Consider the following 26,323-nt stretch of genomic DNA (forward strand, 5'->3'; position numbering starts at 1 on the left):
CTCAATACTCCTTCCATTGGTACAGCTGGCACGCCATGCACATTGTCTCCAGGGACTCCTTCACTGCCTCAATACTCCTTCCATTGGTACAGCTGGCACGCCATGCACATTGTCTCCAGGGACTCCTTCACTGCCTCAATACTCCTTCCATTGCTACAGCTGGCATGCCATGCACATTGTCTCCAGGGACTCCTTCACTGCCTCAATACTCCTTCCATTGGTACACCTGGCACGCCATGCACATTGTCTCCAGGCAGCGTGGTTTTGCCGCCCTGTGACACTGGCTTTTCTTATTATTATTTAGTTATTTTCTTTTATGTAAGAGGGCTGTTGGAAAAGGACAACAAAAAATTTGAATAAAAAAGCCAACTTAATGCCAGTTCCTGTAGAGGAGCCAAATAAAATGAGAATAATAAAAATAGATAAATAAAACGATGTCTTGAGCCTCCCCCTCGTTGAAAGACTTGAAGCCATTGGAAGGAGGAAATGCAGAAGCAGGCAGGGAGTTCCAGAGTTTACCTGAGAAAGGGAAGAATGAACGAGAACACTGGTTAACTCTTGGTGTTGTCTCTGCCTGCCCTCTCATCCTCCCCCTTCACGCACACCACGACCACCGCAAGCCTTTCACGACATTCCAGGGTGGCCTGTGCACTCTGCCGCCTTCTCTCATGACAGAGCTGCCTACATCTATCTTTTCTCCTCTTACATTCCTCTCCTTCCTATACACAAAGACTCCTGCTCCTTCTCCTCCTCCATCCTGAACGTTCTGTGCCTCTCCAATCATCACCTGCTCACCACCATGCACGTGCACGCCCTCCTTTGAATGTCTCACTCGCCATCATCATCACCATCACCACCATCATCATGACCACAGGCACAGCTGGCAGCAGTGAAGGAGCAAAGACGAGGGCGCAGTGATGCAGGGCCAGCCATCACCAAACAAGCACACAGACAACACGGTTGGTGACACAACAGGATGGTGAGGAACACGAGGGCAGCCTTTCCCTTCCTGGACATGGACTTGAGGAGGAAAATAATCACCACGACTGGGGCCATTACTCCCTCACAGCACGCACCGCCACCACCACCACCACCACACAACACTGCTGGGGCCATTACTCCCTCAAGGCACACACAGCCATCACCACCATCATGTCCACTCCCTCACAGCACTGAGCACACACAGACACCACCACCACCACCACAACGTCCACCACACAAAACTGCTGGGGATATGACCAGTAGCCCATTACTAACATGGTGGAGAGGGGGTCTGTCATTAATTCCTTGTATTATCCACTCTTTGCCTTCTACTTGCAGGTAACTAGTGTGGATGTGTTGTTTCAGCCTTGCAGTGTGGAGTATGTTATATTATTGATGTATTTAATGTTTTTCTTGTTAAGGAGTGAAGTGACTTGTGGGGAAAAGCAATTGAGCTGTTTTTATTGGTATTGTTATTTTTTTATTGTTTTTTTAACTTCTAGACCCCCTCTGTACTGCTTAAGTAATGCAGAACACATTGGGCCAAATGGTTACCTCTACTGCAAGTCTTCCCTATGTTAAGTCTTCAGTAGGGAAGATAGAGATGATTGAAAAGGTATTACCATCTTTACATGTGAAGTATTAACTTAACTACACAGTCTTAGTAATGCATAATTGTTCCCTCTGCCTACCTGTAATGCAAGTCCTCCTTTTTGTTTACCTGTCAGTAATGAACAAGGAACCAAAGATGTGACAGTAAGGAGTTTCGTCACCTTTACATTTATAAACCGACAGCACTGCTCAATGCCTAAGACAAACATTCCCTCTGGTTACTTCTATATCTCTCCCTTATGTCTATCTCTAATGCAACTATAGAATAAGAAACCAAAGATGTGATGCTAGAGAGTATTATCACTTTTACTAACTTAACCTCATTTTATTTAACACAACTCATCCTCCTGGTTACCTCTAAAACAAGTCTTCCTTCTGTTTACCTGTCATTATAAAACAAGAAACTTAAGATGCAATGCTAAAAAGCTTAAAAATATATAGTTTCACCTTTACTAAGTTTACCTCACCTTATCTAACACATTCACATCCCCTGCCTACCTCCAGCACACCTCTCCCCTGTGTTTACCTGTCGGCGGGGAAGGCAGACCTGAAAATGTCGTGCTTGAAGAAACGCTTACACACATCCCGGTACCTTCCGAGGAACTCCTGCTGGTGGTATGCATCCATCCGCCTTACGTCCACGATGATAGAGGCCTGCAGGGAGTACTTCCACTTCTTGAATGACTCATCAAACTTCTGCCTCACCTTGCTGGGTAGAAACTCGTAACCTCTTAGCATGAGCGTTATTTTCTCCATAAGTGCTTCCAGCGGCTGCTCCACGTTGAAGAACACCTCCTGCTTACATATCTGCCGCAGTTTCTTCATGTCGGGCGACGGAAGGTCACTGCAGGGGTTCTTGTTCACTGGGGATTCTGCAAGGTGGTCCTTGTCAGTGTGGTGTCCCCTGTGGTGGTGGCAGCAGGGCATCTTCGCCTCCCAGTACAGAGAGTCACTTCTGTCCAGCTTGCTTTCTGTAGGTGCTGCTTCCTCTTTCACCTGGGAGGATTCCTGGAGCCGACAGAGTGTGCCTGAGGGTAATACTTGCTTCTTGCCCTGTGTGGAATGATGTCAAACACTTATTTTATGTGTAAGGGAAACTGGACAAGGAAAAAGACCCAGTGAAGACGAATGATGCCAAACTTATTTCTATGTAAGAGGGATGCAGGCCAAGGGCAATGAAAAGACAAGTAAAAGGCCAAGTGAGGTGTCAGTCCCCCAAAGGTTAAAAGAATAAATGCAAAATTGTAGGACTGTCTTGAAGCTTCCCTCCTGAGTTACCGTCCACACACACACACACACACACACACACACACAAAGAGCAATCAGCCAATGGAACGCACTGACTAACTAGGTTTAAGAATGACAACAACTCACAAACAGTCGGTCAGCAAGGCTCCGTACAACTTCATTTTGATTCTTCCTCCAATTCTCGTATTCCCTTGAGTATTCTTGGACCATCTGGGAAAAGAGAATGTAAAAATCTTGTGTCATTTGGTTTTATATTGGTGACCAACACACACACACACACACACACACACACACACACACACACACACACACACACACACACACACACACACACACACACACACACACACACACACACACACACACACACACACACACACCCCTTCACAATAAGACCATCCCCTACCCTATACCTCCAATTCCGAGACCACAGCAGGGTACTTCAGACGGCAAAACTTAAAGTGCAGTAAAGTCACACCAGCAATGGCTACCTGCTTGTGTTCTTCTCGATATTTCCTCTTCTTGTGGTCGGACAATTTCCTGAACTGGTCGATGGCATGGAAAAAACGCATGCTCCGGTGAATGCTGTCAAACTTCCCCTCCTTCGTCTTCTGGTGGTAGTAGAGGATGCTGGCTGTGTTTGGAGGACGACATGGCATACCTAGTGACCTTGGGGAAGCAAGCGATTGGTAGTGTACAAGTGAGGTCTTAAAATGTCTATGTCTCTATACCAGGCTGGCAATCCCACATCCAGACAAGACACCACACACACACACACACACACACACACACACAATCATTCACACTCTTAGCCCTGTTGGTACCTGGTGGAAAGGGACATTAGTAGTAGTAGTAGTAGTAGTAGAAGTAAACATATCTATCTATCTATACACTAGACCAGCAATCTCAGACCATCCATAATACAACAAATAGATAAATAAAGAGTGTTGTTGAGGATAGAAGCGTTTGTTACAAGACACGGCCAGAATCAACAACAGATTTACACTCACACCTATCAATTCCTCCCACCTCTATCTCCACTAGTTAATTTCTCTATCTCTTTATCTCTTTCCCCCTAACTCCTAGTTCAAACCAGCCCAGTACTGGTTCAGCTACAAGGGGGCAGGAATCAGTGGGTGTGTGTGAATGTACAAGGCAGGGAAAAGGTAGAGGACACAGCAAGGGCTCACCTCAGGTACATCTCGCTGTCCTCTCTGCTGGGCCCACGCTGTGCTGGTACAACCCACTCTGGCTGCTGCACCAGGTGTTTGGCTGCCTGTAGCTGTAAAGGTCATGATTTTCACAGCTTGAGTGATTCTGTTTATTCTGACATTTACAGTTTTAAAAGACAGGTCGTTACAAGCTTGATTCTGACCTGTAAAAATAGTTAGGTATAAACACACTTATGCTGACCCTATACACACACACACACACACACACACACTACAAGAAGCACAAAAAGAAGAGGAAGAAATGAGAGAGGCAAGGAAAGAGAGACTGAATAAAAATAAATAAGGAAAAACGCACACTACATGAAGTAACAGTCAAGGAAAGAGACTGAACAGATAAATAAAGAAATAAAGAACACACACACACACACACACACACACACACACATGCACACACAACCAATCAACATCATAAACACATACTCAAAAAAATAAATAAATAAATGAACCAACAAACACAAAACAACAAGGACGAACAGATAGAGAAGAAAATACCTCACAGTTTCCTTCTCTACATAACATCTGGCAAACCTCAAAAGTGTACAGCTCAGTGGCGGACATAGCAATATACTTCAGCTTCTTCTTAGGGTCCAAATCTCTGTATTTCTGCCTTGCTACAGCCTTCAGGTCCAGGTTCTTCTTGCCCTTCTTCTTACACAGCTCCTCATAGTACAGCTGAGGGGGAAAGTGACAAGGTACATCAAACATTCAAATATTTATGTTCCAGTTATGTCCTGTTGTTTTCCTCTACACATGCAGTAAGGTATTCAAATATTCAAATACTTACAGCATCCCAGTTACACCCCATTACCTTCTTCTAAGCCTGCAAAATCTTTAAAGGGTTTTTTTTTTTATGGTTCTAGTGACAGATTAACAAGATTTCCACACTGTTAACTCGAGACACTCTTGAGAAACCAGCTAGTCATCTCTGTGGCCTTGGAAAACACTCGTGATGAGAGAGCAAGGTGTTTTCAAGGTGTTTTTACAGTTTTAGTGACAGATTAACAAGATTTCCACGTTATTAACAGGAGAAACACTCTTGAGAACCTGGTTAGTCATCTCTGTGGACTTGGAAAACACTTGTGGTGAGAGAGAAAAGTGTTTTCAAGGGGTTTTACAGCTTTAGTGACAGATTAACAAGACTTCTACGTTATTAACAGGAGAAACACTCTTGAGAACCTGGTTAGTCATCTCTGTGGACTTGGAAAACACTTGTGGTGAGAGAGAAAAGTGTTTTCAAGGGGTTTTACAGCTTTAGTGACAGATTAACAAGATTTCTACACCAATAACTGGAGAAACACTCTTGAGAATCCAGCTAGTCATCTTTGTAGCCTTGTAAAACAATTGTGGTGAAAGAGCAGAGCAATTTTAAGTGTTTTTACAGTTCTAGTGACAGATTAAGATTTCAACATTTTTAACAGGAGAAACACTCTCGAGAACCCAGCTAGTCACCTCTGTAGCCTTGTAAAATAGTTGTGGTGAGAGAGCAGAGCGTTTATAAGGTTCTAGTGACAGATTGACAAGATTTCTACATTTTTAACAAGAGAAACACTCTTTTGAGAACCCGGCTAGTCATCTCTGTGGCCTTGGAAAACAGCCTTGGTGATAAAATGTTTTCAAGGGTGTTTTTACGGTTCTAGTGACAGATTAACAAGATTTCTACATTTTTAACAGGAGAAACACTCTTGAGAACCCGTCTAGTCATCTCTGTGGCCTCGGAAGACAGTCATGGTAGGAAAGCAGAGGAAAAACCACAGCCCTAAGACAGAAGGATGACAATTTACTCACACACACCTCAAAGGGAATCTTGGGCCGCACAGGAGGCTCGTCAACAGTCCTGGAAAGGTGAAAACAACTCATTACACCTCAGACCACACACACACACACTAAAAAAATAAAATAAAATAAGTAAATAAGTAAAAAAATAACTTGTAACCAGGTACGTCACACAACATCCAACACTCAGGGCTCACATGCTAGCAATTTCCCTCTCTTTGGCTGCTATGTATTCCCTCCTGTACTGTTCCTTGTCCTCCTCCGGCAGGTTCCTCCATGCCTCGGCACTTGCGGTAAATAAGTCAACCTGTTTTGTGAGATGTAATGAGAAATTCAGCTGGTGTTATTGCTTGTTTGTCGATACATTTAAGTTTTTCTGCCTCTTCATCTAAATGTTGTGAAGTTTCCCTGCCTCTCCATCTAAATGTTGCTAAGTTTTCCTGTCTCTCCGTCTAAATGTTGCTCAAGTTTTCCTGCCTCTGTCTAAATGTTGCTAAGTTTTCCTGTCTCTCTGTCTAAATGTTGCTCAAGTTTTCCTGCCTGTCTAAATGTTGCTAAGTTTTCCTGTCTCTCCGTCTAAATGTTGCTAAGTTTCCCTGTCTCTCTGTCTAAATGTTGCTCAAGTTTTCCTGCCTCTGTCTAAATGTTGCTAAGTTTCCCTGCCTCTCCGTCTAAATGTTGCTAAGTTTTCCTGCCTCTGTCTAAATGTTGCTAAGTTTCCCTGCCTCTCCATCTAAATGTTGCTAAGTTTCCCTGTCTCTCTGTCTAAATGTTGCTAAGTTTCCGTCTCTCTGTCTAAATGTTGCTAAGTTTCCCTGTCTCTCCGTCTAAATGTTGCTAAGTTTCCCTGTCTCTCTGTCTAAATGTTGCTAAGTTTCCCTGCCTCTGTCTAAATGTTGCTAAGTTTCCCTGCCTCTCCGTCTAAATAATGCTAAGTTTTCCTGCCTCTGTCTAAATATTGCTTAGTTTCTCTGCCTCTCCATCTAAATATTGCTAAGTTTCCCTGCTTCTCCATCTATATTTTCCTAAGTTCAGGTGATGTAAAGGCAAATCTAGCTGGTGTTATTGTTTTCCCTATCTCTATCTATATTTTCCTAAGTTTTCCTGCTTCTCCAGTAAAAAATAAAAGAAAATAAAAGAAACCATAAATGAATAAAGCAAGATGAGAATAAAAGAAATAAAATAGTAAAACAGAATAAAAAATAAAACAAATAAACCACAAGATAAAAAACGAAAAGAAAAAAATGAATACACAAATAAATAAAATAAATAAATGAAATAAATATGAACAAACAAACAAATAAATAAATAAATAACAACAACAATGAATGAATGAACCACGAACCACCTCTGTCAGACCTACCCCGGCGACCAACCCTTTATTTTTCTTGGCGAAGTCTCTCACAAACTGCTGGCGTGGCTGCAGGATAAGACTCGCCTTCAAACTTCCTCTTGACACCTTCTCCTGTAGCTCAATGATTACAGCTGTCATTGTCCTGAGAGAAGAGGAGGGGAGAGGGGGAAGGGAAGAGGTACAGAGATGGGCAGGGTTAGGTAGAATTAAAAAAAGTGGTTTCAGGTTTACGTGGGCTAGTGACAATACTATCAACTGTAGCCTATGTTGTTTTCTTTGTTACTATGTGTGTGTGTGTGTGTGTGTGTGTGTGTGTGTGTGTGTGTGTGTGTGTGCTTCCTTGAGTCACACTTATAACCCCCAATCTTTTAATTTATCATATTTATCTTTAAAGTTATGAATGCTCCACTCTCTCTCTCACACACACACGCGCACACACATGGTTGACGAAACACAGGCTTGAAAACAACAACTCAACGACTTACTTCACCAGCTTGATGTTACTCAGAAGGAACTCAAAGGTCTTCCTGCAGTCATCGGCAGTGTAGAAATCAAACGTCACGTCCTCCCAGCTTATCTTCTTGGCGGTGTGCAGGCAGCTCTTGTTGTCCACCCTCGGGAGCTGCCTGCGCATCCCCTCCAGCAGGTAAGTGATGTCCTTCTCACTCCACGGCTTGGTATCTAAAGGTAATTAACACATAAACAAGACACAGCATTGTTAACTCTTGTCTGTTGCCCTTCACACTCCACGGCTTGGTATCTAAAGGTAATTAACACATAAAGACACAGCATTGTTAACTCTTGTCTGTTGCCCTTCACACTCCACGGCTTGGTATCTAAAAGTAATTAACACATAAACAAGACACAGCATCGTTAACTCTTGTCTGTTGCTCTTCTCACTCCACGGCTTGGTATCTAAAGGTAATTAACACATAAACAAGACACAGCATTGTTAACTCTTGTCTGTTGCCCTTCTCACTCCACGGCTTGGTATCTAATGACAAGACTAAAAAACATAAGGGTTGGTGCGGGAAGACATGAGGCCTACACGTGGCAGTCCCTGTATGAAGTATGCCTGCGTGTTTCTACCAGTCTTTCTTATCCATACATCTGTCTAATATTTCAAAGCTCTAATGACTTGGTATTGTTAACTATTTTATATATCTTCACACCTTCATATTGTGTCTCAGTGGTAATCACCACTGTACCGAATAATCGTATTTTGTTCACCATCCTGCTCCAGAGAGAGAGAGAGAGAGAGAAACTTAAGGGAGGACTGTAGCAAAGAGAGAGGAGACTGAACAAAACTGAGAGGTACTTACTGAATGGAGTGTCCCTGGTGGTGGCGGCGGTGGTGGCGGTAGTAGTGGTGGTGGTGGTGCAAACTGTAGGGCCCTGCAGCACAAGAGGGGTTTTCCTGCACGAGGCCAGGCAGGGTTGGTCCTCGCCACTGTCTGAGGAGCTGCCGGTGGACAAGTAGAAGTCCTCCAAGAAGCTACGGTGGGGAGAGACTTGCCCCTTGTCCTCTTTTCCTGGATACAAGTCACTGTTGTGTGCCATCCTTCTCTGCAAAGCCTGCCAGAACACAAAGTTTAGTAATATTTCACACTTACAAGAAGTTATATAGAGGTAAAATATTCGTAGCAGTGGCAGAAGGGCTGGCTGTGGCGTTTCCTTGAGCTTATCTACGTTTCTCCACCGCGGTCATAACGGCGCGTTTGTCAAACCGAGACTTTTTCCAACTAGTTCATGTTTCTCCAGTCGCAATTCACCCACTTAGCTACCTTGTTTCCTCAGTCACACTTCTCCACCAGCCATTCTCCGCATAATTCGCTGCATGACTCACTACCACAACGAAAAGGTAACTGGTTAAATGCACGAGTCACTCCACACACACACACACACACACACACACAGTCAGCTGATGAGGCGCGCTGCTGTTTGCCTGCCACGTGTTCTGTACTGCAGTCTTTCCACCTTGCCCCATGTCCTTCATATCCCCACCACCTCCACCCCCACGCCTTCCCTTGCCACGGCCTGCCCTTCACGTCCTCAGATGACCACTCCAGCCAGCCTTGCCTCCCGCGCCTCCACACTACTGGGGTCCGCACTACACGGCCAAGGAGAGGCAGTGTAGGCGAAGCAAGCGGTCCACCGATCTATTCCTCTTCTCTATTTAAACACTGGCCAATGCGACAATAAAGGGGAAGAAAGGCTACTGCTATGCCAGTCATCAAGGAAAAATGCCATCAGGCAGGCCACAGACCAGCAGAACCTCCATCACCTCTGATCTTCCCACGGCTGCGCGGTGAAAAAGAGTGCGCCATATCTGGGCGGCTGTCCGCGCGCCAAAATTTGAAGTGTCATTTGAATATACCGTTTTAACTCACCATAATCATCATCTACTATGTATCAAAATATGCAGAATAAAATGGTGCACATAAAGGAACATTAATACAGCCAAGGAAGTATAAATAACCCCTTAATATAGCAATGCTTCTGAAGATTGTCAAAGTGCAGGTTCTGGGCAACAGCATAATAGCCTAACCTTCACTACAGTCAAGTCCACATGCAATTGTTTAAATTAGTAGTGAATATTTCAGGAAGGAGTGATTCCCCCGTGAGTATAATAATAATGATAATAATAATAATAATAATAATAATAATAATAATAATAATAATAATAATAATAATAATAATAATAATGATAATATTGTCAAGGTTGTTTCGATTTATTAGGTTTAAAGTTCTTTAGTTTACTTTTGGTTATTATTATTATTATTATTATTATTATTATTATTATTATGTTCTTTCTGTCAACAACGATGGGCGGTTAGCCACACACTCGTCATTATTTTATCTCAGACTCAAATGGTTATTTTCATATGCACAAAATTTTTAAACAATACAAAATATTCTCAACACAATGTGACTACAGACCTATGAACAATGATGAGCAGTTGGCCACTAAGTCCTGCTGTCTGCTGCCAGGCCTTGTATAGACAGCCTCACACTGCAAAGTAGTTCCTTCCGCCATGATTAATATTAATTTGTTTCAATGTCCCTAAATGTTTATAACACTTCTCCGCCCTCAGACTGTTCTTGAATATTTTAACTAATAGTCCCACATACTGTCTATTAACAAATTTAGATTTCAAATAATTTCTCTTATAACTACATAGTGTTATCATTCCTTATAAATTTTCACTTAATCTATACCATCTTATGAAAGTTTTTTTTTTTTTTTTTTATCTGACTGGTACAACAAACGCCAGGAACGTTGGTTTTACTATTTTTCCAAATAGCTGGCGTCAGCGAGAAAAAAAAAAAAATAAATAAATAATAAAATCCTTCGTCTAGTCCGCTTCTCATCTCAATATAATTTGTCAATATCTATATCAAAATTTCGTTTAATATCGCTATTCTAGATTCTTAGTGATCTCGAAAATATATAAAAGTTTTATTTACAAATCCAAGAAAACGTATCAATTTATTTATAGACGTCGTTCTTTCAAGTTATTCTAAATAATTTTGATCTTCATTAAATGCTGTTAACTTATATTTTAATTTTCTTTGCTTTTGTCCCATGACAATAGTGGTAGTAGTAATAGCAGCAGTAGTATTAGTATTAATAGTAGTAGTGTTCATTCTATGCCATGTCTCAACTTTCCTGTTTGTTCCGTCCATTACGTAGTGTACTGTATCAAGTCTTTAAATTATTCCTCCTCTTTCTGAGGGTCTCACAACATACTGTCCAGTGTTAAGTATTTTGTAACCTATGTTTATTTTTTCAATTTTGTTCCTCACTTCATAAAAGAAAGAAAAGAAGCCTATTTGGGATGACAGGACTCATCCCAACACGCTTGGCATTCAAGTCTGGGAGCCGTTCTGTACAGCCCGACGCGCCACCCTTGCCACACGTGCTGCAGACACGCTGGCTTTCCAGGAGAGAGAAACTGATGACACCATTTGCTGGTTTATTCATACATTATACAAAACAAACATTACAAAACATATCTGGCTCCCTCTGGCCCTGGCGGGGAGGGAGGGGCGGCACAAGACCGGTGGCGCGTGGCATCAGAGCCGCGCTACCGCCATCACCCTAGCCTTCCCTCTCACCTCGTGCTCTCAGCTTCACTTTGCCAGCAGCTGTCGTGCCACTCTTAACCAAACACTATCTGCACCACTGGCCGGGACGAGCCCACACCTGCATCACCTGGGAAAACATCTGTGCCTTGGTGTGTGTGTGTGTGTGTGTGTGTGTGTGTGTTTTGGCGTGGTATGTATGTTTGTTGGTGTTGTGTATGTTGGTGTGGTATGTGTGTGTGTGCAGTATCAACATGTTTTAGTGGGGCACAGACCGCAGCGTCACCATGCCTGTCCGTCACTCCAACACTACAACATTCCAGCTGGCCAATAACAAACCACTGCACACCAAAAAGATGCACGGTAATAATTCTTTCTCAACAAGACTATGAGCGTGTAGGTTAACCAGTGCGTCATGACCGGACAGCAGCATTGCAACGCCTCACACTGCCTTGCCTCTCCACCACACACACACACACACACACACACACACACATTGTTACTCGTCCCGCCACAGATGTTTTCCCTCGCCTAGCTGTTGCCTTACCAAACCACCGCGGCCACAACTCTGACAGAATAATTACAATGATTAAGAATTTCTTGGATTTGTTATTTTATTTTTTTTTTAGATAAATACATTTGTTTGTTAATTTTCCCTGATAATGTTGCTAGTAATGGACCACTAGTTCGTTGTCCATGTAGCCAGGTAGCCTCTGCGCAGACAGGCAATGTGCGAGTACGGTGGCGCGTGTGGCGGCCGCGGCAGCACAGACCACCACCACCACCGCTGGACTTAACCGACACACAAAATATATCAGATTGTGACCTTAATTTAGTCAAACGTTTTTCCATCTGTGTGTGCAACTTTTCTATAATATATTTGTACCACACGTGGGTCACTCGGTGCACAGGGGACACACGCACACACACATGCACACACATGGGGAGTACAGTTAGCCTCACACGTGTAGGTTGGCAAGCATGACTGACTGACTGACTGACTGACTGACTTAACTGTTAAATGAGTAACTGTAGAGAATTAGAGGCACACAGAGACACTAATAACCTTTTGGTCCTCCACCAGACCCACAACACAGTATCACATTCAACACTGAGGTGCCCCGCCGCCCCCCTCGCCCCCGTCCCCCAGCCAGGCAGCCGGGGGGAGTGTGGCGTGGGGCGGCCGGCGGGACCATTTTTTTTTTTATCTCAAACGTCCACATAAAATAATATAACAGTGAGTGGCGGGGGAGGAGGGCAGGCAGGGGGCCATGGAAGCCACGCAGTGCCACACCACCACACGCTGACCACCGCCGCCGCCGCATGCTGGCGCGGGGGTCGTCTGGTGCCCGACACACAGTGGCCCCGCGCCTGCCCCGCCTCGCGCCGCCCTGCACACTAATACTGCCCCCACACACCCTCCCCTGCTGGCCTCTGCCGGCCGGCAAAGGCTGCTCCTCGTCGGTAAAAATAGGTCCTCTTGGGGCGCCGTGTGGGGGAGACACACTGGATGGAGACATTGAGCAAAGCAACAGCACACAGGAAGAAGGCGCCTCTCCGCCCCGCCCCGCCACGCCCGCAACGGGCAGCCGGCTCGGAAGTCCTTGCTGTCCCGGCTTGTCTGGGGTCACACGAGGACGGGACGGGGCGGGACGGGGCGGGGCGGCCGCCGCGCCCACTCGGGGCGGTGGCGGTGGACACCCACACCGCCCCTCCGTGTTGTTCTTTTTGGTATAAAAATATAAATTACACAACACTTCTGAAACAACGATTAAGAAACCCTACAGGCAGGGGGCAGCGCCCCGCCCGGCGGGGGGACACCCGGCCAGGCGGGGGAGCTTGCGGCGCCCCGCCAGTCTAGGCGGGACGGGGCACACGCCTGCTGCCACACTGCCACACTCCCTCAACACTACACACCTGCACTGTCCGTCTCAAACCTGTAGAATGAAGCTCAGTTTCTGACACTTAAAAAAAAATAGTTATACCATCTATGACTAGATTTTTTTTTGTCCTACGAAGAACTACACCTGCTGGTGTTACACCACACCACATGTGAGGACAAACACTCACTCACTCACTCACTCACTCACTCACACACACACACACACACACACACACACACACACACACACACACACACACACACACACACACACACACACACACACACTTTCTGTTCTTGACAGCCTTGGACACATACAAAAATAATTTTTCTTTTTGTTTTTTTGGAAATAAACAGTAACATAAAACACAAATTGTCCAAGATGCTAAACAATAATACTGACTAGATGGTGCTAGCTTCCTCTGATGACTCTGTCCTTTCCCCCACACACCCACTCACCCAACTCACTCACCCACTGTGTTTGATGACACCTTACACCACCCTTACACACACACACACACACACACACACACATCTTCCCTCCGTGCCGTGTGCCTGGGTCCTCCACAGCATCAGTGGGCCGGGGCACTCCTGGGCTTGGCGGGGGAAGGAAGTAATGGGGAGGATGTCCACCGGGGGAGGCGCCTTCCCCTTTGTGCCAGGGTGACGGGGGGAGGAGGGGAGGGGGAGGAAGGGAGGGGTTTTCTGTGGGTACTGGAGGAACAGGAGTAGGATGGAAGGGGAAGGATGAGGTGAGGGGAGTTAAGATGTTTCATACTTGAGGCGCTTGAATGCTGGCAACACTGCGTCCTCTGAGCGGTGGTAGGCCGGCACGTCACCATTGATGAAGTTGTTGGCGTCTGAAGCTGCCTTGCTTGTTCCTCCAAGGCCCTGCAGGAACAACACAGGATAGGACACACACACACACACACACACACACACACAGATTAAGAATGTTGAAAATTCCTACCCTTGAAAATAGGAGAGAGAGAGGAAATTTAATAAACATCTATAGAATGATAAATGGTATGAAAAATGTGGACAAAGGTTTTATAAATTTAGACACAGAGTACAAGGGGACACAATAAGAAGCTGAAGAAAGTTAACTATAGAAGAGACATCAAGAAGTATAGTTTTCCTCAAAGAAGTGTATATAAATGGAATGAAAACAGTGAAGACGTAAATGCTGAAAATGTCAGTGCTTTTAAGACCAAACTAGGTAGATATAGAGACGAGATACTGTGAGATTGCTCCCCTTCCATAAACCACAACTAGGTAAACACACACACACACACACACACACACACACACACACGCACACACCTGGGATATGACAGCGATAGGGGTGAGGCCAAGGGAGGATGCCACGCGATGCTCCACCAGGTAAAACATATACTCGTCATACAGCAGACGGATCAGGTGGAAGGAGCCAAACGAGGCAGCACTCCGAAGGGTCAGGTCGCGGATCACCATCGAGCTGTGGGGGTTGGATCGTCAGGTCAGGTCAGATTAAGTAGTTATTAATTTTTTTTATTGATTTTAACTTTTTCAATGTTTTAGTTGTGTTTGTGTTGAAGTTAGTGAAGTTTGCAAGGGTGTTCTTATGATTCCAGTGACAGATAAACAAACTGGTCAAACTCATTGAGGCTTTGGTTGTTGTAATGGTTTTAAGAGCTCAAGTTGAAGTTATTGGGGTTTTCAAGGGTGTTTTCATGATTCTAGTGACAGATAAACAGTTTTGTGGTAATTTCAAGGGATCCAGTTGGTTATTAGGGTTTTCAGGGGTGTTTTTCATGATTCTAGTGACAGATAAACAATTTTTTTGATAGTTTTTAGGGCTCAAATAAAAGTTATTAGGGTTTTCAAGGGTGTTTTCATGATTCTAGTGACAGATAAACTATTTTTTTGATAGTTTTTAGGGCTCAAGTTGAAGTTATAAGGGTTTTCAAGGATGTTTTCATGATTTTAGTGACAGATAAACTATTTTTTGACAGTTTTAAGCACTCAAAATTATTACGAGCTTCAAGTCTATAAGATTTGAGTGGTAGATTAACAAGGCTCCTTCATCACCAATGGGAGAAACACTCATGAGAACCAGGCTGAGCATCTCTGTGGCCTTTGAGAGCAGCCCTGGCAGCAGAAAAAGCATCACAGAGCACCAACCTTCAATCATCTCAACAGAATAAGAGGATACAATCAGACAAAAAGATAGAGAGGAGAATAAGAGGAATGAAGCAAATAGAGAGAGACAGAGGATGATAAAGAGGGTAAGAAGGATTAAGACACATAGAGAGACAGAATAAGAACCTGAATTCACTCGTCCCACCTGTAGAAGGACCACTTAAGCAGGAACTGTCTGGCCTGCTTCGGAAAATCTGGCTTGTTGTCGTGAGGCCGCAGCACCTGACCTACCACAGCCTGCAGCCACTCAGCCCACTGCTCCAGGCTGTTCTGCTGCTGGAGGGTAGCCTTAAAATCCTCCTCCAGGCGCCCCACTAGGCTCACGTCACACTGGCACACCCACGAGGCCTAGAACGGGAGATGTGATAGGGATGGGAATTAGCTGGAGTTGTAACAGGTTTTAGTGTGGGTTTTCAAGGGTGTTTTCATGGTTCCAGTGATAGTTTGAGAGGTTATTGTGGAAGTTACTGGGGTTTTCAAGGTGTTTTCATGGTTTCAGTGATAGTTTGACAGGCTGCAGTGGAAGTTATTGGGGTTTTCAAGGGTGTTTTCATGGTTCCAGTGCTAGTTTGACAGGATGTGTGGATAAATCAATGGAATATTCAAGAATTTTATCATGATTTCAAAGGCAGTGAATGAGAGAATGAGATATCTGACAGCACACAAGCAGCAAAGACCTTCCTACATGAAGAGAGAGAAAGGACCAGATAAACACACACATGCCAGGACCACAAAATGCCACACAGCCACACACAAGCCTCACACAGCCCCACACACTCTCCCACAGCCACAAACAAGCCTGACAACCTCACACAGCCCCACATAACACACACAGCCCCACACAGCCCCACACAGCCTCACACAATCTCACACAGCTCCACATAGCCTCACACAGCCACACAGCCCCACACAACCTACACGGCCATGCGCAACCCCATACAAGCCAGACACAGCCCCATACAAGCCTCACACAACCCACACAAGCCTGACACAGCCCTGCACACAACTCACACAGCCCCACAGCTCCACACAAGCTTCACACAGCCCTACAGAACCCTCACCTGCTCCTGTACATTATGAAAGTCTACTCTGTTGAGGTCGGCCAGCATCTGCGAAATCTGGGCCGAGTTCTGCAGTACTGCCCTGGCCGCCTGTGCTAAGTGGTTCAGGGACGTGTAACGACGGAGAGTTTGAGCCAGCGACGCCACGGCAATCACCTGCAGGAGGGGAAGGTAGTGATGGTGGTGGTTTCAAGACACTTATCCTTTAATTTTTGTGACACCCCTTCTGACGACAGACCGGTATCTCTGTGGGTCTTTTCTTTATAATTCTGTTGCCCCTAGTTGCTTCTCTAATCATTCACTGCAATACAAATATTCCTGAACTCCCTGCCTGCTTCTTTATTTCCTCCTTCCTGTGATGTGAAGGCGAATAAACTCCTGCACTGTGACAATACAACACTGTCTATCTGTCTATCTACTGTCCCTCTATTTATTCTCTCTATCTCTCTATTTCTTTATTCTCTATCTGTTTCACACTTCTTATCCTCTGTCTCTCTATCTGTGTCATTCTTCTTATTCTCCTCTCTCTTTCTTATTTGTCTTCTTCTTCTTATTCTCCTCTTATCATTCTCTCTCTGTCTCTCTGTTTAATTTTCCTTATCCTCTTCTTTCTGTCTCTCTCTCTCTCTCGTTCTCCTCATTCTCCTTTCTATCTCCTTATTCTCCTCTTTATTTCTATTTCATCTTCCTTATCCTCTTCCTCTTATACTTCTCTCTGTCTCCTCCTCCTTTTCCTTATCTCTATTTCCTTCTCCTTATCCTCTTTTCTCCACCTCTGCCTCCTTCTCCTTATCCTCTATCTCTATTTCAATGCCTTTATCCTCTTCCTCCTCTTCTCTATCTCCTCCTCCTCTTCTTCCTCCTGCCCACCCAGCACCCTTTCCCCTCTCACCTTGATGCTAATGAGCTCCTGAGGACAGCCCAGCATAGCACTGTAAAGCCACGACTCCAGACTCTTGGCAAAGTTCCGAATAGCTTGAGTGAGGCTGGAGGGAATTGATCTCAGCACATCAGGAATCAGCACCTCTACCAGATTCTGATAGAACTGGTAGTCGAAGTTCCTGATGAATTCAAGCACCGGTGGAGCCCTCAGTAATGCCTGTAGGGGCGGAAGAGACTGTAGTGTGGTGGAATGTAGGAAAGTGTCTGCTTTTTTCTCGTTTTTTGTTGTTTTGATGTTAAGTGAGGGAGGGAAGAGAAGGTGAGGGTTGAGAAAGACAGGAGGAGAGTAAAAGAAAATAGTTTGGTGTTTTTTTTTCGCTTTTGTTTTGTTTTTTTTTGTTTTGTTTGTGTTTGTACGGTTCAGAGAGGGACACGCACAAAGAGGAAAAGAAGGAGAGTATTAAGAAAAGTGGTGAATTGTCTTTCTTTTTTCTTGTTTTTGTTTTGTTTTACCTGTTTTGTTAGTTTGTATGGTGGACAGAGGGGAAAAAACAAAAGGTGGGAGGAACACATGAAAGAGAGAGAGATTATCTTCATTCTCTCTCTCTCTCTCTCTCTCTCTCTCATTCCTCATCTTCCTTCTGTAGTGTTCTTATCTATCTCCTCCTCCTCATCCTACTACTACTACATCACCACCATCTCCTCCTCCTCTTCCCATTCCTCTTTTCTACTGACTCCTCCTCCTCTTCCTTCTTCTCCTCCTCCTTCACCAGCACCAGCACCACCACCACCCACCTGCAGGACAGAGGAAGGCAGGAGGGAAGCCAGGTCTCCCTCCTCATCGTCAGACAGCTCACTTCCTGTCGATTTGCTGGTGTTGTTGTTATTCACCAACCAGAAGCGTTTCCACAGAGTCTCCACTGAAGAAAACTGTGGCAGGGAGAATAGAAGAGGTTGTGAAATAAGTGGATGGAGGTTTAAAAGGCTGTGGTGGAAGTTATTGGGATTTTCAAGGGTGTTTTTTAGGGTTCCAGTGATAGTTTGGCAGGCTGCAGGGGAAGTTACTGGGGTTTTCAAGGGTGTTTTTTAGGGTTCCAGTGATAGTTTGGCAGGCTGCAGGGGAAGTTACTGGGGTTTTCAAGGGTGTTTTTTTAGGGTTCCAGTGATAGTTTGGCAGGCTGCAGGGGAAGTTACTGGGGTTTTAAAGGGTGTTTTCATGAATCACAAAAAGACACCCTTGAAAACCACAGTAACATTCCAACACACACACACACACACACACACACACACACACACACACACACACACACACATACCTGGAGGTTATAAATAGCATCCAAAATTGTCTCGCAGTGCTCCCTGTAGAGGCTGGTGAAGGTGTCGAGGTGTGCCCTGGTGACGCCGGCTGGCAGGGTGCCTGGGCCAAAGTCGACCTCCTCAAACATGGGTACAGCCTGGCTCACGTCACCCAGGTACTGTTGGTTCTGCAGGATCTGTGGTAGGAGGAGCGATAAGTGACCTGAATAGGATTAGGTTAGGTAGGATATGGGTGGATTAGTAGAATAGTCCCTGTACAAGACACACCTGGCTGTTTCCACCTGTCATCCCCATCCACACACCTGTCTAGTCTGTCACAGCCCCCTATTGACGCAGCACTAACAGCCCCATTACTGAGTGTGTTGCTGTCATCCACCACTCTGTCCGAGAACCAATTCCTTCCTGTCTTTTCTTGAACCTAAATTTGTCAACCTTGAACCTGTTACTTCCTGTCCTGCCCTGATTACTGACCCTGAGGATTTTGTTTAGGGCACCCTTGTTGTAACCCTTGGGACACTTCAGGACCTCCATCAGACCCCCTCTTAATCTTGCCCTACTACTACTACTACTACTACTACTACTACTTGTGCCCTTACAAATACAGAACACTTCAGAATGCAAGAGTTAGAGACAACACAGGACTTAAGAATACGAGACCAACAGGTAGACAGTTCAACACAAGACACACAAACCATTGGGGACGTTTCAGCGGAGACTTGAGTGTGCGAGTCATAATGAGTGTCCTGGGTCTTGGTGGCGCTGGCCTGCAAGTTCTTCTGGCTGCCTGGGGACTGCTGGGGCTGGGAGGGCTGTGGGGTCTGCTGGGGAAGGGAGGACTGCCCAGATTTCTTGAGGGAGGTGTTGCAGGACCCCTGGTGGCGCACGGTGATGGGAGAGCCGTCGTCGTTTACGTTGATAAGAGGAGAAGTGGGTTTGATGCGGATTCCATAGTAGTGGTACTTGCTGTTGCCTCTGTGGGGGACGACAAGGGTGTTTATATAGGACAACTGGTCAAGGGTAACTGAAGCAAAAGGCCCACTAAGGTGATGGTCCCTAGAGCTGAAGGTTTGCTGAAATTATAGTTTAAGTCACATGGGATACAGAAGGCAAGGAGTTTATAAGTTTACCAGTGTAGGAATTGATTGTGAATACTGGTTATCTCCTGCATTAGAGAGGTGGGTAGAATAGTGTATTGTTGTGCAGTGAGGCCATGGGAGGGGAGGCATGCAGTTAGCAAGATCAGAAGAGCAGTTAGCTTGAAAATAGCAAAGATAGCAAGAGATGCAATGTGGGGATGAGAGAGAGGCTGAAGACAGTCAGTTAGAGGAGAGATAGAGGCTAAAGACAGTCAGTTAGAGGAGAGACAGAGGCCAAAGACAGTCAGTTAGAGGAGAGGAGTTGAGTTAGAGGAGAGATAGAGGCTAAAGACAGTCAGTTAGAGGACAGACAGGCCAAAGACAGTCAGTTAGAGGAGAGGAGTTGATGAGAGGAAGAGAAAGAGAGAGGCTGAAGACAATTAGAAGAGAGAGAAGTTTATGTGAGAAAGAAAGAGACTGGAATATATATGTAGAAAACACTAAAATATTTATGTACGTAAATGCTTGCGTGTGTGTGTGAGCATGTGCGTTCGTGTGTGTGAGCGCGCGTACCTGGTGCCCAGTCGGCGAGTTCGTAGTCCCAGGAAAACACTACGAATTAATTTTCCAAAGGAGGCGGCGTTGACGGGATCCAGCTTGTGGTCGGCGCAGTGGCGGAGGTAGTGGTTGTACAGGGTGGAACGGGGCAGGCTGACTCCCTCCGCTGTCTCGTAATTGTCCATCAGCCACTGTACCTGCGATGGGAGTGGAGTGTCAGGCCGCTGGGTGGAAAGGAGGGTGGGACGTCGGAAGGGATGAACGAAGAGACAACAGGGAAAGAAAACGTGAATGGATGAAAGAAAGGAATAGAAAGGGAGGAAGGAAAGGAAAAAAGGGAAGGAACGAAGAGAAAGAAAGGAAGGAAATAAAAAAAGGAGGAACAAACAAACAAAACGAACAAGAAAGAATGAAAACGAAGGAGAAAGGAAAACGGGAGGAAGAAAGGAACAACTAAAAAAAAAACAAAGGAGGAGAAAAAGAAAAGTAAATAAATAAGACAAGAAGATTACACCATTTTCTGTACCCCCTGTATCTGCAATGGGTGATGGAAGAAATGGGAAATAGACACAAAATAAGGCTTTCTTAACACATTATAGTGATCACTGCCTCATTTCCTCTTGTAATGGGTATTGAGGAGGCTGAATACTACTACTACTACTACTATCACTGCCACACCACACAGGGCATGCCTCGGAAAAATAATAGTAATAAGATGCAATTTTAAATGATCAGTTGAAATGAAATAAAATAAATGACTGAAAATAAGTAAAAAATAAATGAATAAATGAATAAGAAAGGAAAATGAGGAAATGTTTAAACTGAACATGGAAAGAGGAGAAGGAAGTGGAAAATAAATGAATAAATGAGAGAATAAGTGGAGAGAAGAGAAAATATGAAAATAAATTGAAACAGAACTGAAAGGGAAAAGGAAAATAAAGAAAAATAAAAGAAATAATGAGTGAGACAGAAGAGGGAAAATAATATAAAAAGAATTAAAAAGAGATTGAGAGAAAATAAATAAAAAATAATAAAAAAGAAAACTATAAGTGAGAGAATGAGAGGAAAACAGAAAAATATTATTAAAAAAAGAGAAAATTATACAAATGAAAATAACAAAGAAAGAAATGAAAGAGAAAAAAGAATGAAGGGAAAAATAAACAAGTGTGAAAACAAAAGAAAACAAATGAAAAAGAAAGAGAAGAAAAAAAGAAAAGAAAAAAAGGAAAAAAGGAAAATAACTGCAGAGAAAATAAAAAAATAAAAAATAACAGAAAATGAAAAAAAAGAAAAGGAAAATCACAGAAATGGAAAATAAAAAATAAAAAGGAAAAATGAAAATAAAAGAAAGAAAAGGAAAAGGAAAAATCAAGAAAGAAAAAAAATAAGAGGAAAATCAAAGGAAGAAAAGGAGAAAGGAAAAAAGCAAAAAAGGAAGAAAAGGAAAAAAAAAGAAAAGGAAAAGAAATAAAGAAATAAAGAAAACGAAAATGAAAAAGATAAAAGAAAAGAAAAAGGAAAAAAAAAATGATGAAAGAAAAGAAAAAAAAGAAAAGAAAGAAAAGATATGAAAAATTAAACAGCCCCACACACGCGCACACACACACACACAAACAAACGAACAAACGAACAAAGACAAACAGGAGCCTCTGTGTATTTTTTTTTCCTTTCCTCAAAAAAAGTTTCAATCAGCCAAAAAATGCAGGAAAAGATGAAAAAAAAAACTCACCCTTGAAAAATTTTGTGGCTGTTGGAGACGAAAATAAAAAAGAACCACCACAAATTTTTGAAACATAATAAATAAATAAATGAATAAACTGGCCATTAATTTTACAAACCTCATTAAGAATTTCACTGCTGTGGTCATTTTTTTGGGGTTAATGTTGAGGAAGAGAAGGAATATTAGAGAAAAGAGAAAAGAATATTAGGTTCTACACAAGTACATACATTTTTATTAAGAGACCTGTAGAGTAGATTATATAACAGGAAAGATTGACTTGCACTGAAATAGTTAAGGAAGAAAAAAACAAAAATAAATAAAAAAATAATAATAACAAATAAAATAAATAAATAAATAAACCAATAAAATAAAATAGAAAAAAATAACATTAATAATTTTACAGAAGCCGTTAAAAAGTAAAAGGAACAAAATACCTTGCCAAGAATTCTGAAATAATAAATGAAAATAGGGGAAAGAAAAAAAAAATATTGAAAGGAAGAAAATAAAATAGATAAATAGCACTCATTAAAATAAACACCTGGGAATGATGATATGCACATATAAATATTCTCTTCTGAAATAAACTCATATTATATATAAAAAAAATAAATAAATAAAAAATAAATAAAATAATAATAATAATAAGAACAAGAACAAGAACAACAACAAAAACAATAATAATAATAATAATAATAATAATAATAATAATAATAATAATAGAAAGGAGATGAACAAAGAAAATGAAGAACACAAAGAAGAAAATGAAGAAGAAGAAGAAGAAGAAGAAGAAGAAGAAGAAGAAGAAGAAGAAGAGGAAGGCAACGTACAGTAACAGGAAAAGTGTGAAAAAAGCTGAGAGAGAGAGAGAGAGAGAGAGAGAGAGAGAGAGAGAGAGAGAGAGAGAGAGAGAGAGAGAGAGAGAGAGAGAGAGAGAGAGAGAGAGAGAGAAAACACGAAAATAACGAAAAATAGAAAACAAAACAATACGAAACAAGACAGACAGACAGACAGACAGACAGACAGACAGACAGACAGACAGACAGACCTACCGTAGCGGGGGAGACTCTGGTGGCGTGAGCGAGGTTAGCCTGGGCGTCAGCATCAAGTGGAGGACTTCCGCCACTAACGACATATGTCACTCCATCCTCCTGGTGCGTGTGGAGCAGGTGGATCAGGTGTGGGTGTGTGCGTGCGTCCTTATGCCACGCGCACACACGGCCACACACACACGCAAACGCAAACACACACACATACAAACGCATTCACAAACACGTGGGTGGTTTTAAAAGTGCAGAGTTTGAGTTAGAAAGTGTTTTTTTTTTTCTTTTGTATTTACAAGTGAAAAGCTGTGATTTTTTTTTGCAGGCAAGGCGCACGCACACACACACACGCACACACACACGCACACACGTATACACGCACGCACGCTATTCTGATCCGCTTGTCTTTTGTTTCTCTCTCTTATTTCGTCTTTATCATTTTTTTATCATTCACTATTATTCTCTCTCTCTCTCTCTCTCTCTCTCTCTCTCTCTCTCTCTCTCTCTCTCTCTCTCTCTCACTAACAACATCATTTCACTAATTATCTTCTCTTCTTATTCCATCTATCACATTTTTTTTTACTTATTCACAAATTTAACGTAGCTTTTATAAATTTACGATCTTTTTAATCTATATATTTTCAAGTTTATCATAATTTTTTTTTCAATCTATCCTTCGTAAAAAATGCCTAAATATTCATCTATCTATTTATCTATCATTATTTTATCTATTATTCCAAATCTTATTCCAGTCATTTATGTATTGCTTATCTTTTCATCGTTTTTATCTTTCAGTCTACCATTCAAAAGTCGATTACCGTTTTCTGTTGTCTAAAAAGTCTAAATTTAAGATAGCTTGGTTATCTGATTCTAAATATATGCTCTCTCTCTCTCTCTCTCTCTCTCTCTCTCTCTCTCTCTCTCTCTCTCTCTCTCTCTCTCAATACAGGTGCTGAAAACACTTGAAAAGCCAAGAATCAGTGCAACACACACACACACACACACACACACACACACACACACACACACACACACACACACACACACACACACACACACACACACACACTCATCAAAATTACTTCACAAGTCATTAATATACACAAAATTTATAAGATACTACTACTACTACTACTACTACTACTACTTAATATCATACTTATAGATGGGCATTTATAGGGAGGGAACGTGTGTGTGTGTGTGTGTGTGTGTGTGTGTGTGTGTGTGTGTGTGTGTGTGTGTGTGTGTGTGTGTGTGTGTGTGTGTAAATAATTAAGATCAGGTGAGGCATGTCAAGAGGAGGAGGAGGAGGAGGAGGAGGAGGAGGAGGAGGAGGAGGAGGAGGAGGAGGAGGAGGAGGAGAAGGAGGAGAAGGAGGAGGAGGAGGAGGAGGAGGAGGAGGAGGAGGAGGAGGAGGAGGAGGAGGAGGAGGAGGATAATATGAGTCACTGTTACCTGGGTGAAGCACACACACACACACACACACACACACACACACACACACACACACACACACACGAAAAAAGTTATATTCCCTTATAAACAGTATTGTGTGTGTGTGTGTGTGTGTGTGTGTGTGTGTGTGTGTGTGTGTGTGTGTGTGTGTGTGTGTGTGTGTGTGTGTGTGTGTTCGTACGTCACATGACCCTCACCAGTGCCACCCCATGAACAGATCCACACTGCGTCACATTCGCGTAGTAAACCATTGCAACGAGACCCTCCCGCGTGGCAGCCGGAGGAGCTTGGGGCGCAACACAAGGCTGCGACAACACCCACACAGGGGCACCACACGGGGACGCCTCTGGGGGGTAACTGGGGGGCTGCTGGGGTGAGGGAACGGGGTCCGGGGACGGCAAGTCTTCTAAGAGGTCACGAAATGAAATATTTGTTACATTAGTTGCAGGAAATTTGCAGGGGCGTGTGGTAGAGGGTGTGGTAGGTGTGGTGGGAAGTGATGCGTCCACCCTCCCTACGGACCGCCCACAGGGGCCGCCCGCCACTAAAGCCAGGCTATTGTTTGTGTTCACGCCGGGGTTAAAATATTTACGTTCTCCGAGTTTTATTTGCAATGCTCCACTTTATATCAAGTTTCCTTTAGAGTTTTCAAGGCACGGGTGTTCTCAAAGGCTGTATATATGGTCTATGGGTTGTTATTTCCCGTTTTTCCTGCTAGTCTCCCACTGGAATCATGAAAACATCCTTAAAATTTGTCACGTTGATGAGATTTTGCAATGCTCCACCTTATATCAAGTGTTCTTTGGAGTTTTCGAGGCACGGGTGTTCTCAAAGGCTGTATATATGGTCTATGGGTTGTTATTTCCCGTTTTTCCTGCTAGTCTCCCACTGGAATCATGAAAACACTGGAAATTTGCAATGTGCCACTAAGTATCAAGTTTCCTGGTGAGTCTTCAATGCACGGCTGATTTCAATGGGTTGTTTTCCTGTTTTGAGTTACAATACTTGGTAAACTCACTGAAATCATGAAAAACACTCTTGGAAAACTGTGCTGGTGATTAAATGTTTAAGTTTTGGATGCAAGACTGTTTTCAAAGGCTAGATAGTTTGTTTATCGGTTACTTTTTCCCGTTAATCTCGTTTTTTCTGCTAATCTCCCACTGGAATCATGAAAACATCCTTAAAATTTGTCACAGTGATGAGATTTTTTGCAATGTTCCACCTAATGTCACGTTTCCTGGGGAGTCTTCAAGGCACGGCTGTTTTCTACGGCTTATCGGATGTTTTTTTTCTTGTTATGGGGTAGAATAATTGCTAAACTCTCACTGGGGTCATGAAAACACGCTTTGAAAATTGTCAAGGTGCTGAAATGTTTGTGTTCTCGCTGCGTCACGTTTTGTTTGTATTTGTTCAGACTGATATGTTTCCTGGTGAATTTGATATTTTTGTTGGTGAGTTTTCAAGGTTTGTGGTGAATTTGCAGTTTTCAGTGAATTTTCAATTTTTTTTTGGTGAATTTGCAGTTTTTGGTGAATTTGCAAATTTTTTTGGTGAATTTTCAAAGTTTTTAGTGAATTTTCAAAGTTCTTGGTGAATTTACAAAGTTTTCTGGTGAATTGGCAGTTTCCTGGTGAATTTGCAGTTTTATTGTGATTTTCAAGATTTTCTGGTGAATTTTCAGTTATGTGAATTTTTAAAATTTTCTGGTGAATTTTTAAGATTTGTGAATTTTCAAATTTTCAGGTGAATTTGTAGTTTTCTGATGAATTTTCAAGTTTTCTGGTGAATTTTCAGTTTTCTAGTGAACTTCAAAGTTTTCTGGTGAATTTTAAAGTTTCCTGTTGAATTTCGAATTTACTGATAAT

General features: G+C 43.1%; 2 protein-coding genes across 13 annotated transcripts in view; both read right to left on the reverse strand.

Moving 5' to 3' along the window:
* Positions 1 to 1,439: 1,439 nt before the first annotated feature.
* On the reverse strand, positions 1,440 to 10,303 carry LOC135096145 (nucleolar transcription factor 1-like). 3 transcript variants are annotated; one of them, XM_063997448.1, is made up of 11 exons: positions 10,141 to 10,303; positions 8,523 to 8,775; positions 7,686 to 7,881; positions 7,210 to 7,342; positions 6,044 to 6,153; positions 5,865 to 5,907; positions 4,602 to 4,745; positions 4,032 to 4,123; positions 3,333 to 3,510; positions 2,968 to 3,051; positions 1,440 to 2,646 (listed from the first exon to the last, which is right to left on the reverse strand). In XM_063997448.1, exons 2-11 carry the CDS (start codon positions 8,758 to 8,760, stop codon positions 2,116 to 2,118), a joined length of 1,749 nt encoding a protein of 582 aa, XP_063853518.1. In that variant the 5' UTR covers positions 8,761 to 8,775; positions 10,141 to 10,303; the 3' UTR covers positions 1,440 to 2,115. The 3 variants fall into 3 exon arrangements, with proteins under 3 accessions (XP_063853518.1, XP_063853517.1, XP_063853519.1); XM_063997447.1 differs by lacking the exon at positions 10,141 to 10,303 and adding an exon at positions 9,467 to 9,496; XM_063997449.1 differs by lacking the exon at positions 10,141 to 10,303 and adding an exon at positions 9,297 to 9,421.
* Positions 10,304 to 11,164: 861 nt separating this feature from the next.
* The window catches only part of LOC135096144 (DNA-binding protein RFX2-like), a 52,468-nt gene continuing 37,309 nt past the window's right edge, over positions 11,165 to 26,323 (reverse strand). For all 10 annotated transcript variants that reach the window (XM_063997446.1, XM_063997436.1, XM_063997437.1 and 7 more), the window contains 10 exons: positions 23,013 to 23,111; positions 20,259 to 20,440; positions 19,302 to 19,581; positions 18,609 to 18,785; positions 18,088 to 18,222; positions 17,303 to 17,509; positions 16,411 to 16,566; positions 15,495 to 15,697; positions 14,492 to 14,645; positions 11,165 to 14,059 (listed from right to left, as the gene is read on the reverse strand). In XM_063997446.1, coding sequence (XP_063853516.1) covers positions 13,931 to 14,059; positions 14,492 to 14,645; positions 15,495 to 15,697; positions 16,411 to 16,566; positions 17,303 to 17,509; positions 18,088 to 18,222; positions 18,609 to 18,785; positions 19,302 to 19,581; positions 20,259 to 20,440; positions 23,013 to 23,111 — 1,722 coding nt within the window. In that variant the 3' untranslated portion in view covers positions 11,165 to 13,930. The remainder of the gene's footprint in view (positions 14,060 to 14,491; positions 14,646 to 15,494; positions 15,698 to 16,410; positions 16,567 to 17,302; positions 17,510 to 18,087; positions 18,223 to 18,608; positions 18,786 to 19,301; positions 19,582 to 20,258; positions 20,441 to 23,012; positions 23,112 to 26,323) is intronic.

This window comes from Scylla paramamosain, unplaced genomic scaffold (genome assembly GCF_035594125.1).
Source record: "Scylla paramamosain isolate STU-SP2022 unplaced genomic scaffold, ASM3559412v1 Contig2, whole genome shotgun sequence".
Lineage (NCBI taxonomy): Eukaryota > Metazoa > Arthropoda > Malacostraca > Decapoda > Portunidae > Scylla > Scylla paramamosain.

Excerpts from the sequence above, each read along its gene's own strand:
- LOC135096145 (XM_063997447.1), bottom strand. Across the intron at positions 7,882-8,522 it reads CACCAGGGACACTCCATTCA|ATACCAAGCCGTGGAGTGAG; the intron begins GTAAGTACCTCT and ends AATTACCTTTAG. Across the intron at positions 4,124-4,601 it reads CTGAGCTGTACACTTTTGAG|CTACAGGCAGCCAAACACCT; the intron begins GTTTGCCAGATG and ends TGACCTTTACAG.